The sequence below is a fragment of the Xylocopa sonorina genome, chromosome 8 (assembly GCF_050948175.1).
Source record: "Xylocopa sonorina isolate GNS202 chromosome 8, iyXylSono1_principal, whole genome shotgun sequence".
Classification (NCBI taxonomy): Eukaryota; Metazoa; Arthropoda; class Insecta; order Hymenoptera; family Apidae; genus Xylocopa; species Xylocopa sonorina.
The window spans coordinates 9,553,111-9,568,310 of record NC_135200.1 but is presented as its reverse complement, the minus strand read 5'-3'; the positions used below and the strand labels follow the sequence as shown (position 1 = coordinate 9,568,310).

Sequence of the window (15,200 nt, the reverse complement as noted above, 5' to 3'; positions counted from 1 at the left end):
GTGACGGTTACGCATTCGAATCCAACGGACGGATCTCATTTTTTTTCGCCAGCCTGAGGCCGCGCGACCTTGACAACTCGATTACCAAGAACGGAGCCATATCTCTCGAATCCGCCGCGCTGGTTCATTCGTTTCGGACTTGCCAGGAATGTTTCCAACTGTTCACAGAAAACTTACATTCTGTTTACAACGAATCGTATCGTGCGATATTAGAATGTAAAGAGTTCAGTTTCGATTACATTTTTCGCATCCAAGATATCGCGATCACTTCGATGGAGTTGCGAAACTGAAATCTTCGTAAACGTTGATTCGTTCTACGATGAATTTAAACGACCAAACTTTCAATTTTTGCACACAAGTAATTAACATTACACGCCACGAAGAATGCGTTACAGGTGAACGAATCACAAGACGACGCTCCAACCGCGGAGATCAGCTTAAACCTTTCTTAAGGATCGCAGATATGGATCTCCCGCAACTGGCGAGACGTGTGAGCAGTTAAGCAATTAGGAGTCGTTCGGCTGATTTCGAGTTTCCCGTCGCGGCATCGCTATTTGCCGATCGATCACTCAGACAGGATGATCGCGTGCGAAAGGAAAACTTCCTGTCTGTTGCGAAGGCGCGCACGATGTCCCGAGGACTGTGGCCCGTCGCGCCGCTTCGAACTCCATAAATTAGCGGTCGTGGGACAGGGCATTCAGCCGATTTCCGCCTAAATCCCCTGTGACCTGCGAATTTCACACGAAACCGCGCCCTGTTTTTCACGAATTTCTTTCGAACAACCGCGTGCTTCGCAATGCTTCTCTTATACGTCAAATGTAGCACTCTAACTTACATTTGGATCGAATGGATCTCATTATCGTGAAGAGAATATTAATCTAATTGAAATATATTGATGTTAGTACCATCGACTATTCTTTTTTTTATATATAATCAACAGTAAGGGGAAGTTTCGTTAGATATCAATATTCTTTTCTTCCACTGTTAGAAGAGAAAACGCTCGTCTCTTCGTTTCCACGAGTTTCGAAACGTGGGATTTAAGGGCTCCAGGGTTCACGACCCGTGAACGAGCAACTAGAATTTCAACGAGCCCATTTCAATTTCAAACGGGAGCGGTTCTGAGTTCCACACTGGGGAAGAAAAGTTAATTCCTATAGACGATAACCATCGAGACGCGTCTTTCTCGATCGAACAATAACATTGTACACAATGCTACGATAAATAATCTAATCAATTTCGTTCTGATCGTTTCCTGAATCCCTCTTTAAGCTAAATCGGAAATTAATACGGGACGACGCGAGGATACATTTTTCTGAAAATGATCTCGTCGGTTGCTACGCCGATTAAAGCAAAATTAATACGATGCGCACCGGTTTAAGAAGACATCTCAGCGATAGCAATTCCAAGTATTACAAAAGTGCTACAGATAGCCTTTTATCTCTCGTGCACGCCTTCGCGGTATCTTATCGGGGCACGGAAATTTATAAACTTTTCGAACGCCCAGCGAATGTTACATGCCGCGCATCCTCCTCTGTGATTTCAGCCACGATGATCCACGATTGCTCTCTGTCATCTTCCGTGTAATCTCGGCAAGAGAAACAAATACATGTATTCTTTACATTAACGTGGCCACGTTCCGGATATCAAAGGCTGTACCGATCGTTACGCAAATAAGCAAACAAGATAACGGCCGCTACTAATATTGACTACCGACGATCGTCTAAAATAGATTCTCCATTATCGGCCTTCACGGTAAATACAGACTTTTGAATGGGATAAACATTGCAAGTTGGAGGGTAAATTCGGTGTTTCAATTGGACGTTACGCGGTTTCTGAAATTTGTTTCTCTATCGTAACGTATACTCGCGTTCGACTATTAACATCTTCTATGTGAAAAACGTTCGATCCCTGACTCAATTTCATCTAATGTTAGCGATGCTACTTTCTAACTAAATCTCTACTTGGTTCCAACGAACGACAATCTAGTATTATTTCAGCAATTCTTAGCAGCAGCTCCTCCGCAAACTGTTAAGCGCCATAACGGTGAAAGACCGTCGCGTTATTATATCTGTTTAAAAAAGAGCATTCATTCCTGCCAATTAGCGAGATAAAAAACAGTACGGAACCGCTGCAACAATAGTGCGGAGCTGCTCCAAAAGTGCCCGGAAATGAACTCGCGATCGCACTTGCGGAGCCTCGTTAAACATAATTGATGGCTAAATCCCAAAAAAATTGTAAGTACAATAATGCAAAAAATTCGTTTCTTGGTAATTAGTGAGGCCTCGGCTACAGTTAAATAAGCCGAATAACTGTTTCAAGACGAGATAGACATAGAATTGCTAGTAAAAGATTCTGAACATAAACTTAGAGAATTTCCTTTAATCGAAAAGAAAGTGAGTATCAAATACCAATACGTAGATACAGAAATATTTTTTACGTTCAGTTATTAATTTGTCTTCTCCGCGTGCGTTTATTTTTTGAAAACAAGAAGAATCTAAGAGAGAGGGGGAGAGGTGCGTCCATTACGATGGAATTCCCCGACGTAACAATACTCGAAGGAACAGCAAACACCACCGCAGCTTCCGGTAGCGACGAAGGCGGTGCCCTCTATGGGAAGGGACCGCAGGGACTGCTTTTAAATTAACACGCGTTAATTACCGTCACTCCTAACCATCCGCGTTATCTCGCATTCCTGAGCCGGGGTCGCGGAGTCATTCTGCACGCATAGCTTAATAAGAGCTGACTGGCGAACAGTTAATTTGATACTTTAAGGGATTAACTCGAGGCCAATTAGTTACTTGGCCGAGAAAGCCAGCGAACCAGTCGGTGTGGTCCGTAATTTCTTTATAAAGTTAACCAACTTTATAATATACCGAGTCTTCGCAAGATATTCACGATAGAAAAGTCGATTAAAGTAACGAAGAGCGTAGTTACCATCAATATTCGTTTTTCCTGCTGGATACGCCCCCTCGAGCGCTTTAAAAGCACGCGCTCATAATTATTCCTATCACTCTGCTGGAACGCCAACGTCAAACCTACAGAGGGGTTCTTGTAATGTGTTTATGCATACGGCACGGTAACGTCCTGTTTCATTAATCGGTCCCAATGGCGCACGGGTCGGAGAACCACTGTGCAAAGAGCAGATAACTAAACGATGTGACACAACGATCTCGAATGCGTGCCATTTCCTGAAGATTACGCGACATTTCCTGCCTCTATTTCCTGCATCGTCATAATTTTACAATTTGCGGAATTTGCCGAGTCTGATTAAGCTCCCTGGAACGTCGATTGCCCGTGCGCAACTAGTGCCATTATTCTGCTCTGCTTGATTTAATTGTACTAACACTTTGCTCGTACGAGAGAAATACGACTGTACAATAATAAAAAATGATCCGTGAAGCTCACGATTTCGGTGCTAATATATTTATATGGATGCGTTTAGAATATGTTAAAGAGCAGCTAGGTATTTCCCGAGACCTTACTGGTGCGCGAGTTAAGCGTTGAGGTTGCCGAGTAGTATACGCGCGTCTCTATATACATATCTCCTACTGCACTTTTTTTGTCGCGCATCGTTACCCTCTTAACCTATTCTCTGCTCTGAATCGAATGGTATACGCTTCGTAAGTCAATTATATAACCTTATTTCTCCCGATGTCACTTAACCTACTACTTCTGGCGGCGGCAGCAAAAGCGTTACGATCTGCTATCCAATTGAAATCTTTCTGCCGCCTATAAAATTCCAGCCAGATAACAAGAGTCAGTTATTGAGAAAAATTCAAACTAGTACACGAAAGCAATTAGAAAATGATAGAAAAATTGTACTTTTAAATTTACAGGGAATATCTTGTTGAGAGAAACTGAATCGCACTTAAAATCGGAACTGGGATTTCGAGAGATACCGTGTTATCAGAGGCTTGTTAGCTATACTCTACTAGACGAGACGCGATGGAATTCCAGCGAACGATTTAAAGATCGACTAGGATCTATTTTTCGCGAGAATCGAGTTGCATCGACACATAGAGTGCACGAAATGCACGAGAACGTAGAGTCGATGCGACGGAGGTGCACGAAGGAGGCCGAACGGGTTCGGAAGCAGCCGAGGCCATCTGTTACGCTCGGTTCCCACGCTTCCGCCGTCGCCTTTCCCCGCCTTTGGACCAGTCCTCGTCGGTCCTTTTCTCGCCCCCACCTCCGCCGACACTGGCGGCTCTCGCCGTTGCTTTATTTTATATACACACGGAGAGAGAGAACGCCTGGACCATCTTTTAACCGCGACTCCGCGTTCCCTGTTACGAGGCTAAACTTTTGTCCATTATCGCGGGTATTTCTGCGCCGTCGACAGTTTCGTCCGCGTCGGTTCCCGAGGCGTTAAGTAAAAGTTATACGACTCGTCTTACAAAAATCGGTCCCGGCCAAAAGACTTTATCTGTTTCGGTCCCGCTTTTGCCCGGACGGTAATGAGAACAAGCGTCTCCTTCTCTCTCCCCCCACGCTCGAGATGTTTCTTGTTACCATTTTCCGGTCCTCCGCTTACGTTCGTCTCGAATAAATTGAATTTTTTACGACGAACGATTAAGCGCGTTATGTATGCACTTTAGATCTCTCGAAATGCGCGTGTTTCCGTGAGAGCAGTTAGATAAATTCAGCACGGGCGGCTTCGCTTTCTCCCGTTTGTTCATCAAGCCGTCCGCGATACTTGAAACTGGTCCACGTGTACACACACCTTCCTGGTAACACCCAGAAAGGGGTCGTTTTTCTAGCCGAAGAAAACCGTGCACGGATACCACGATCTTCCTTTCTAATCTGACGCCGCCATGTCGATTTGCGAACAACTTCCCACGAGGAGCACGGCATTGACAATTGTGGACGCGGGTTTTAAGAACTGTCACGGTCACTCGTTACGGTTGAAACACGGCGTTAACACGGCTACGTTTGTAGAAAAAACAGAAGTCGCCTCGGATGTGGAGGCACGTGCCGCTCGCCGTCTGCAGCGAGCCATTGTCATCTTCCCAGAGGCTGTGTTTACACAAACGAATACCCCCCAATCGCCCCCCTGCGGAAAGTTGGCACTCCCGACCGCCAGCCGTCCAAGCGCAGCCCGTTTTTAAACGTGTTCGCACAAAAGGAAATCGTAAACGGGGCGCACGTGTGCGGGCAACGCGACTGCGAGGGGGCTGGAACGATTAAACCGACCGCAAAAAGAGACAAACTCGATTCTCTAAATACACGCTCGATACGCCAGGGGGGTCGACCACGGTGACAATGCCAAATGACTTCCAGCGGCCCCTTGTTTACCCATGAATAAGTTTCGTTTATTTCGCCACACGCGGATAAGGGGTTGCAAACACGAACGCCAGATCAAATATTTGTATAGAGGCGACTCTCTCTCTACGTTCGAACGCGAACGATTTCTAAGAAATTCTGTAACAATTCGTCGTCCAATTCAATGAACGCATCGTAGTAATAGTAGAGCAGAAACGATTACATTAAATTCGACTCGAGACCAGTGATTCCGTGACGCAGTTGGCAATCGTTCCGGTATGCAATCGATAATAAAGGGACGACCTACCACGTGAGTAAAAACAGGTTCGGAAAGGTCTGCGACGACGGACACTTTGAAAGTGCCTGTGCTGTTCGCGGTAGTATAAATCAGCCGCACTGTCGGCATGATTAGAAACTTTTGATTTGAAAAACACGCGGCGAGAGAATGGCATGGTTTTGTCCCGTCCGAGCATCTGGCTGTCGCGTCTCATGGCAATGCGACCTTTCGTGTTATGCGTCCGCTTCAACGACAGTGCCTCGTGTGTGCCGTGGAACGTCGATGTTATGCAACGTGGATTAGTTTTTCGCTATCTGTTAATAATCTGATCAAATGGTAACAGACAAGAAGCTGGTAACAAAGCGTCGTTTACCTTTGGAATGGGTCACACGAATGCGTTCGAAGAACGTACACGGAAACGCCCCTCCCGGTGCTCAAGATTTATACAGTGTTTTGTTCTGGGCAGTGGCAAGAGTGCTCACGGTTCGATGGCCACGGGCGCATGTATTTACTTCGATAAGAGAGCTAATGTGCAACGTATTCAACAGGGGCGCGTATACGCAGAAAACGGAGTACGTGCCAACGAACGTGCTGCTGGCAAACGATATAGAATCATGAATGGTGCTGTTGTAAACGATATCGAAACGCAACCCTCCGTTTCCGTTTTGTCCAATAATAGATTTCCCCCATTCTGCGGTTTCCCTTTATTCGCATGAAGATTGTGTTACACGCGTGTTGAGTACGGTTACGAGGTTGAACGTAACGAACAGCACGACTCGACGATAAGAATAAGGGCTAAATTTACTCTCTAAAGATAGAAATATTTCGTTGATATTATTATAACCTTCGATCGGTTAAAATCGATCACCAACGAGGTGGTCTAACGCCTTTTTTTCTAACGAAGAAAAGCAATTCGACAACGTGAAAGTAAACAAACGCGCGAGCCACTTGTGCAAGTGCGAATGCAGGGGAAAACTGAAATGTATAACCAGACGATTAACCGTGGTTGCTTGAAGCGTATAGCAACAGACCGTTATCTGAAACACGTATGACGATAAACTTGAAACTCTGCTCTAGTATATTCGAGGAACGATCTACGTGGTAGTTGGCGCGTTAACTGAAAACGTTCGCGAATTAAACGACGCATGAAAACAACTTCCTCCTAACCTTTACTTAAAAAGGGGTACGTTTATGTATACACAAAACGCTGTATGACGCACCCGTTATTCCTTTCCCAGCGCTACGTTAGCTCGCCAATCAATGTTACATGGGTTAAATGCTGCTACAACAGCTACCAAAAAACCGCGAGTGAAAATGTGTTAGAAATAAGATAATAAGTAGTCGTATGATCTAACCTCATCGGTAATAATCGGCGCCTTGTCCATGTTGTCGTTGATCGGGCTGGGTGGCGACGTGGGGCTAGCGCTGGGGCTCACATGAAACCCCTTCGACTCCTTGGCAGGCCTCTGGGGGGACACCCTCGCGGGGAAGCTCAAGGTTTTCGTCCACTGCGACAGACCACGCACCATCTTTTCTATCTTTTCTTCTCGTTTATATATTTCACCGACAAAAATCAGCTGTACTGCTGTCCGTTCGTACGGATCTATCTGATTGGGTGAGTTCAACGCGCGTACCGTGCACTCGCGGCTATTTAAAATAGGAGCGGAACACTGGAAAGGTCGTAGCTGGACGGTGTCGTCGGCATTTGTTAAGGCGCGAAACCACGCGACCCGATCTACGCCCGTCTCACAAGGTACGAATTCACTTCGAAGCGTTAACCGGTCGCTTGATAAATATTAATAAGCGTTTCGAGAGATTGGTCGGCATGTATCCGTGTCGTGACACGCATGGAATCGGTTTGCTAGCACACGCGCCAGCCAACGCACGCCACGAAGTTTACTGACAGACTGTTCGCGGTCCGGTTCGGTCGGTCCTCTCTGCGGAACGGTCGCGTCATGCCCGCTGGACCAAGCGCGCTGATTGGTCCGTTCGATGGAAAGCGACAGGCGACGCGCGCAGGACAAGGACGGTCGTCGAGGAAAATGGCCAATGGGGTGGTTCGAACCGTAGGCGGGAACGAGACGGAGCGAGCAAGAATCACGACGGATGAACCGGGATCGCGATATAATTTTCAGAGGCATAAAACTCCTTCCCGTCGAAGGGAGTACGTTGTCTGTACCTTGTCTCTCTCTTCGTTCCAGTGAACGAAAGGAAGGAAGAGAACGAGAGAAACTCGACAGCGTTCCCGAGACAAGGACGGCGGGCCAAGGAAAGACAGTGAATGAAGGAACGTGTGAAAGAGATTATCGGATATGTAGCACAAGTACAGTCGCCGCTGACTTTACCGGTCGCGGTTTAGAAAACGTTTAAGGTTACTCGTGACATTCGAATCGCATCGACGAAATAACGATTGAAGCTATTCTTACGTCAGAGGGTGGTGCAAATAAAAAACACCTCGTATCATTTAAATCCCACCGACTAGTTACTCACGAAGGACCAATGAACCAATTTTTGCAAAAGGATCGATGCATAGAATTAATAGAGGATTTCCACTCAAAAAGGTTAAACTGTAAAATATCCCAAAAATATTGTAAGTTCAAATATTTCCGAAAACTCTTCGAAGCAAACGAATCTCTGGAATGTGTACCTACGAAAAGATTGGCTACCTGCGTTCCATCGTAATGTAGCGGACAATCTAGTGACTAATCAGTACTGAATTAATGTATAGGTACAGCTATTGGGGGCAGGTAGCTGGGGTGGCTGCTATCGAAGCGGTACTTTTACTGGCACCCTTTCCAAGACAAAGAATTTGTCCGATAGCGACTGGTGATCGGTAAAAGACACGCTCGTGTTGCCAACTGCAGGTCTGCGAGGATGGTGGGGACGAAAACGACATTGTGAGGCCCGACTGGCGAGGCATGTTCCTTACATTCAGCAGCGTTCAGCTGTACGCGGACAGGATCTAGCCAGCTGCGGCCTTCTTCGACCTTCCCCCCACCAGGCCCAGAATCGAGCCTTCTGGCCAGCTACACGAACCGGTACCCTGGCGTTCTAACAAGGAACATCCGCGAAGACTCCGCCTTCGATCTTCGCAAGACGTTATCTCGCCAGGACAGTCGAAAACGGAGCGCCTTCGTATCTCGCTCCCCTGTGCTTGTGCGATCCGATGATAATAAAACGGAAGACTTCATTTCACTAAATGAGACTAAGCGTAGAGGTAGAAAAATAAATGAGACACGAAAGTTAATAGTTGTTCAAGGGAAAGATTAATAGGTAAGCTCTCGTTTCCAGCAGTCCATGTGAAACAAGAGCAGTGCCATTACGGGGGTTAGCGGTTAAAGGTTGAGTGGTCGAAAAATTTCTCTGACCTTTCTCCTATCAGATATCATCGATTCGCTTCCGAATTCCTAACGTGTTAGTCAGTCCCTCTATTCGTCACCGCGTCTCGTCTAGGCGACATAATTTCAACCGAGTGGCTTCACCCTTTGAAGTCTGCTCCGTTACGGGCATTCAACGATCTCCAAAGAAGACGAGCTCCTACCAGGAACGAACAATCTGAATATTTAATTCGTCCAGCCCGCATAGCGTTCATGCCTCACACCATCTGTCCTTCGTTATGCCTGGAAATTCCTGTCGGCCATCAGATAAAACCGTAGCTTTCGCCCTGCCCAGCGGGGTGCGTTCTAAATTTCACTTCAGCGGGGCGGTTCGTGTCGAATTCGGAGCACGTCCCTCTAGAATGGTCACCAGTCGTCGTTTAATTAGCCTGACATATGTTCTCGCGAATACTCCACTTTCGTGCCGCAGCAACCCCTAACTCGGTGAAATTACGGAGTCGGGGACAATGAAATCTGCTCGAACGACCGTAACGGTTCGAGAGGATCAGTATTATTACGGGTTATGTCAGGGATACCTGAAGTTGATTGTAACGATCCCTATTTTAATACCGTCCATACTAGCCTGCCCCATAAATAGCATTGTTCACCTTGGATAACGACGTATTACCGTGAACGCTTTCGTTCATTCATTATTCTACGGTCTACGTGTATGTACGATCGCTTTTACCGTTTCATTTTTACCTGTGGTTTTTGTTTTCACGAAAGGAAGAGGGAAGAGTCGTCTAGAATAGAAGGACGATAACGATGCTTTGGGACGGAAGGGAAATACCCGTGGAAAAACCAGATGGTTCCTTTCCTACTTGCGCAGGTAAACGAAATCGATTTTTCCAGTTGGCGTTCAACGCTTTAATAAAGCTATTGTTATTAACAAGTTGTATTTTTCCAATTTTTCTTCGTTGACATCCTAAAATTTCAAATATCGAAAATATGAAGCTAGCGTTTGGTGAACCAATTCGTGGATGCTTTTATTTAATGTTCGCAACAGGTGCACCACATCAGGTCGCATTAATTCCGTGAAGACGTACTGTAATTTTGCAGGCACGATATTCACGATCGTGCACCTTTCCGACCCTTTTTATACGCCAGGCAGGTGTCCCTCCCCTCCCCATTCTTTGGATCAAAATCATTTCTTCTCTAGAACTACTTGTATGAGTTTCAGTGAGGCTCCCCCTGAAATCCCTTTTCATGGATTTTAGTTTGGGTTTCTAGAACGTCGCCGGATTTTATTTGACTTTGCCTCGGCGAGAAACGAAGGAAAAACTAATATACTTCCTTTTTATTAAAAAAAATTTGATAAAAAACGTCCACGTTTGTAGATCTTCAGTTGATGTAATAATTTTAAGTACAGAGACTCTTCGAATTACAATTTACTGACCCTGTGCCGGCAATGATTCATAAAGATGTAAATATGATAAGCAATTCTTTCGAAGGAAGTTACTCATCGTGTACCTATTTACTTTCTGAGGGAAAAGTTCAAATTCGCAAAACCCTCTTACTCACTGTACGAATAGGAAAACTAACCGTAGAGTAAAGAAAACTATCTATGGATATTCAATGCTGTGTTGTAAACGATATTTTGAAGAGAATTGTAATTTCGCGAATTTTAGAAGAATATTAAATAACGAAAAGAAGGTTAACATCAGCTGCCAGTTTCGAACGATACGAACGGAATGTGGCGCGGTCAAATAAGAATGATAAAAGTTGGATATAGCGTTACAAGCATTATCTCGATAAAAAGGACAACAAACGCGAAACCGGGAAAGATTTCACCGCATTGAAAATTAAAAAGCCGTCTGCAACGTTCGCGGCGGTATGTGGGAAAAGCAAGACCACACAGTCGCAGCCCGTTTCATTTTCCAGCACCGGCACAATTCAGGCCACTTTTGCGATAGAATATCGCGCGCTAATGTAATTGGTGCGTAACGTTTCTCGTGTCAAGGGATCCTATATCCTTAATAACCAGTTTCTCCTATTTCCAAACACGTCCCTCGATGCTGACTTATCAGGGCAGTACGTGCGCCAGCACGTTGAACCCTTATGGAAACGGAACCCTAGAAAACCGCTATGTCATCAACGCCCCTCTACTGAAATTGCTCGTGTCAACGAGAACCAACTCGATTACGCGTCTGAAAACGGAACTAATGGCTGGAGCGAATCTGTAACCTAATCAAATTCATACCCAAAGTCTCCCTTCCACTTCAAACGCATTCGATTCTGTGAACTTTCCATAATCTTTCGCGAAACACATGTACATTTTTCCCAATTCGCTATTCAACCTTTAATTCGTTATCACTCGGGAGCAAAATCAGTCAGCAGTTCCGCACTGTTGAACGATCGTAGTGACGAGTAAAATAGAAAGCTATCGAGCACCGATGTGCAACGTCCAAGACACGACGATGCAACTTCTTATCGGCGACAGGTTCGAAACTGAGGGGCCCGCGATTTCTCCGCGGACTTCCGTCTGCCACGGCGGTAGAGGATCCTGGCGAGCCGCGAGGGAAATCGGTATTACGTCCACCGTGCGAGTAGCGGACACGTAAGGCTGTGGCACGCGTTCCCCTGGCGTTTAGTCCAGTTTTGCATCCGGCACAGGTAGATACTGGGGAAAGGTCGAGCGACCGACCTGAATAAGTTGATGGTTACGCAATAATCGCGGCGTACTGGTTTTTACGATGCAAGGCTGGCCAACGTGCATGCACATGCCTGCTGGAACTCGTGCATACCCGTATCCCGAGGATAATCGAGGCGAACGAAACCATTCTGTTAATAGAAAGTGAGGAACGTATAAATATTCAGAGGTGTGCAGAGTTCAATGCCTTACATAAATTTCCTCTCTGAGAGGTCACGGGGATCTTCCCTCTCTGTTAGAGGGCGAGGCGAAATCAATAACGCTCGCTTTCGATTCATATTCCTAACGACGAATCGTAGAATTTTCAAACAGAGAACATCTAATTGAGCCAGTATAGAAATGTCACAGAACTACACAGAATTGCTACGTATAAAAAGGGTGCGGAAAAATCGTCTAGACCACAGATACCATTTCATCCCTCCTCGCGCAAGCTTGCGACAAACAAAAAAGGAACCCATAGAACCAAAGCAAGATTTCAATGTCGCATCAGAAATTCAATGCAATCCCGTACAAAGGAAGCTTTCGAAATCCCTTCGTGTCCCTGGGACAGACGGCGAAATTAATAAAACTCACCCCCGATCGATATTCGACGAGACAGATCGCGCGCACGGCGGTTCGACGTGGACCGACGTGAACAAAGGAGGATTTCCGAGGCGCCGCTGCTCGCAGCACCTGGAGAGGCAACGGGAGGGACCATTCGGAGGATAGGAGCGGTCCGGGGAATAATATTGGGAAGTCTGCAGCTGTCACAGCAGCTGCAACCCTCCTCCCTTGCCGGTGATCTGACCGGCAGCCTCTCTGCCTCCTCCTCCTCCTCATCCACCTCTGCCACCTTCTCTGGCGCACCATCACCTCGTTCTCATGGCCTAACTTCTGCCTCCTGTTCTCATTCCGGTTCCTCTGAGAGTACGCTTCCTACGAGAACCACCCTGTAGCTGGGATTGTTGCCCTCTCTCGCTGACCCTCTCACGTCTACGTCGCGAATTTCCTGGAGGAAATTCTTTCAGAGTCTCTTTGTCGCTTGGCTGTGACTTAAGGGGTGTGGAGGGTAGTGTTGGAGATTAGAGTGTTTAGGGATAGTAATTTGGTTACGTGGACTTCCTGTGCCCGAAGGGTGTAGTTAATTATGCACCCTTCTCAGGGAATTTGTCTCGCAGCAAGTGGATTAACGACGTTGTTCTATGTTTGGGTGAACTTATGGAAGAGATAATCTTCGTTCAATTTTCTGTTAACTTTCTGTTCTTTTACGTCATAAGAGACGTTGATATTGCAATAATCGTCACGTTATTAAAACTATGCAGTCACGCGATACCAAAAAAATTACACTTAATTAATGATCGACTGGAAAAAAATGAAAGACCAAGGTAGTCACGGAAATTCGATTACAAAGGGAACCTACCGCGACGCTCACACAAAGCAGCTACCGTGCCACGGCGGAAAGAAGGTGGTTGCTCGCTCCCGTAACCAATAAGCATCCCTTAGAACGTGAAATGAGAGCGCGCAGCGAGGAAATGAACGTGCCCCCAGCACGTTAATGGACCGACCCTTGAAAGGGGCCCCCCTTTCGCTTCCGTGCCAACATGTGGGTGTATATCTAGGCCATGGTATACAGCAGTGCTCGTAGAGCGAGCGATCAACCCCCTTTTTCGAAGCCAACCACCGAGACCATCCTCTCCTCGACGAGGAATGCAAGGCGTCGGTCAGCTGCTCCTCGTGTAAAACTAAACTTCCTGCGCCACGTGCACATCTGCTCCCTTCTGCGGGCCTGGTGGGGGAGATCTCGTGGTCCCGGATCGGTACACGCGGTCACGTATCGCGTGTGTATCGAGGGGCCCCTTCACGCGTTTCACGATGCACGTGTAATCATCAAGAGACGCACACAAATATTCCCGTTGTTAATTGCAGGTTCGCCTTTTGTTCCGTGGGAGATTTATCTTTTGTTTCGTCGTCTTGGGTGTAGTTACGCGTGCTCGTCCCATTTTGGGGGATGATGATGGTTTGGTACCGTTGCATCATTGGAAATTTGCTACGAGCTGTCTACGTTCGGTACCGTAGACTATGGTCCACGCAATTTTTTATTCTTTGTGTTGAACAGCATCCGATTGATGTCAGGCAATCCCATAAATGCAATTTTTTGATATAGTGATGATATTATTCCTCGTGAAAGCGAGGATTAGGGAACTCGAATGTTCTTGCGAAACGATGAAAATGAAAGAGACAGTAGGCATTGTGTGGATCACGAACCGGAACATGGGTATTCATTATTCAATAAGAAAGTAAGTTCGCTATATTTTTCGCTTGGCTAAACGATTGGCACATTGTTTGCAAAAATGAACATTCAGTCCCCCTACGTTGCTCAAGTAGGTAGACAAAAGGCTCTGGTCCATTTCTATTCATGCTCGATTAACTCGATTGGATTTTCTTGTTAAGTGGCTCTAATGAACTTAAGTACTTTGTTTAACCGTGGCAAAGGTTAAGTGCACAGTTGCAACGCAGGGCAGCTGTTGCGAGATCGAATATGGTAACAGTGAGAATTATACAACATGTAAAATAGAAAAGAAAAGGATGTTTCGTGTACTAATATTAATCTCCTTCGAGGTTAATTAACCCACGTTACCAACAATTCGCGTATAATTTTCAGCCCCCCACTAATAGGTTCCTCAGTGGGTTCCAGGCTTAATAATTATCAGGTACAACATAATGGAGGATAATAGACCTCATTTGTACCCAATAGGTTAACGCGTTAGTTTCAATCCATTATTTCGAAATGCATCGCTTTACATTTATTAGTTCTATTCGCGTTTCTATTTCGTTATAGAATGAGACTCGCGCTGAATTTATTCATCGCTCTGAAAACGACGTTAACGAATTTATTAATCAATTCTAAATATATCACTTCGTGTGAATTGATCGAAGGACTTTAGAAAATGAAGATGTTACGCAAAGTTATTTTGAAAATTGAGTTGTCGTAATAGTATGAGGAACTACTTTACAAATCACCTCACGTTGCATGTATCGTGAATACAAAATTGACATTCGCTTACTTAACCAACGATACGAAAAAAGTATAACACGAGAGTAATCATAGTAACTAGAATTTAATTTGAAACGAGTCTCCTTGGAGTTAAAAGATTTCACCTACAATCTCTTTCAAGATGACCCACGATTTCTATCGAAGGAAATGATTAATTTATTGCTATCAAAAAATGATTAAATCCGTTGGAAAACACACACTCGCCGCGTAACAACGCCACAAACGCTACAAAGGGATCGAAGACGCCGTTTTTAATTAACCCCTCGTTACGTCTCGCCGACAAAAGCCGGGGTACCGGAAGTTGGAACTATTACGACCGGTTTCGAGAGGACGAGCCGGTTATCCGGCGCAATTACATTGTGCTCGTACTCATTGGTACGGCAGTCTCGTTACGAAACGCGATCCTTTCTGTTTCTTCCGAAACGTCGTGCAAATCACCGATCATCCGAGCCGCGACGTTCGAACGATCGACAACTATCGAGAAACGAGCCGCGGTGGAATTCGAGTCAGGTCGATGGAATCTATGCATTCCTCGCGAGCCACGCAATTAACACGAAAGTGGGACTGACAGCATTCTGGCGAATTCTAAACGTAATCGCC

At 45.7% G+C, this 15,200-nt stretch overlaps 1 protein-coding gene across 3 annotated transcripts in view; it reads right to left on the bottom strand.

The window, feature by feature from the left end:
* The window catches only part of Traf4 (TNF receptor associated factor 4), a 30,795-nt gene that overhangs the window by 8,680 nt on the left and 6,915 nt on the right, over positions 1-15,200 (bottom strand). The window contains exon 3 of one of the 3 annotated variants that reach the window (XM_076900019.1): positions 6,895-7,047. The exons of 1 other annotated variant lie outside the window; for it this stretch is intronic. In XM_076900019.1, the coding sequence (XP_076756134.1) occupies positions 6,895-6,924 (30 nt within the window). In that variant the 5' untranslated portion in view covers positions 6,925-7,047. Of the gene's footprint in view, positions 1-6,894; positions 7,108-15,200 lie in introns of those variants that run through there. One more of the 3 variants, XM_076900018.1, reaches the window with a different exon arrangement.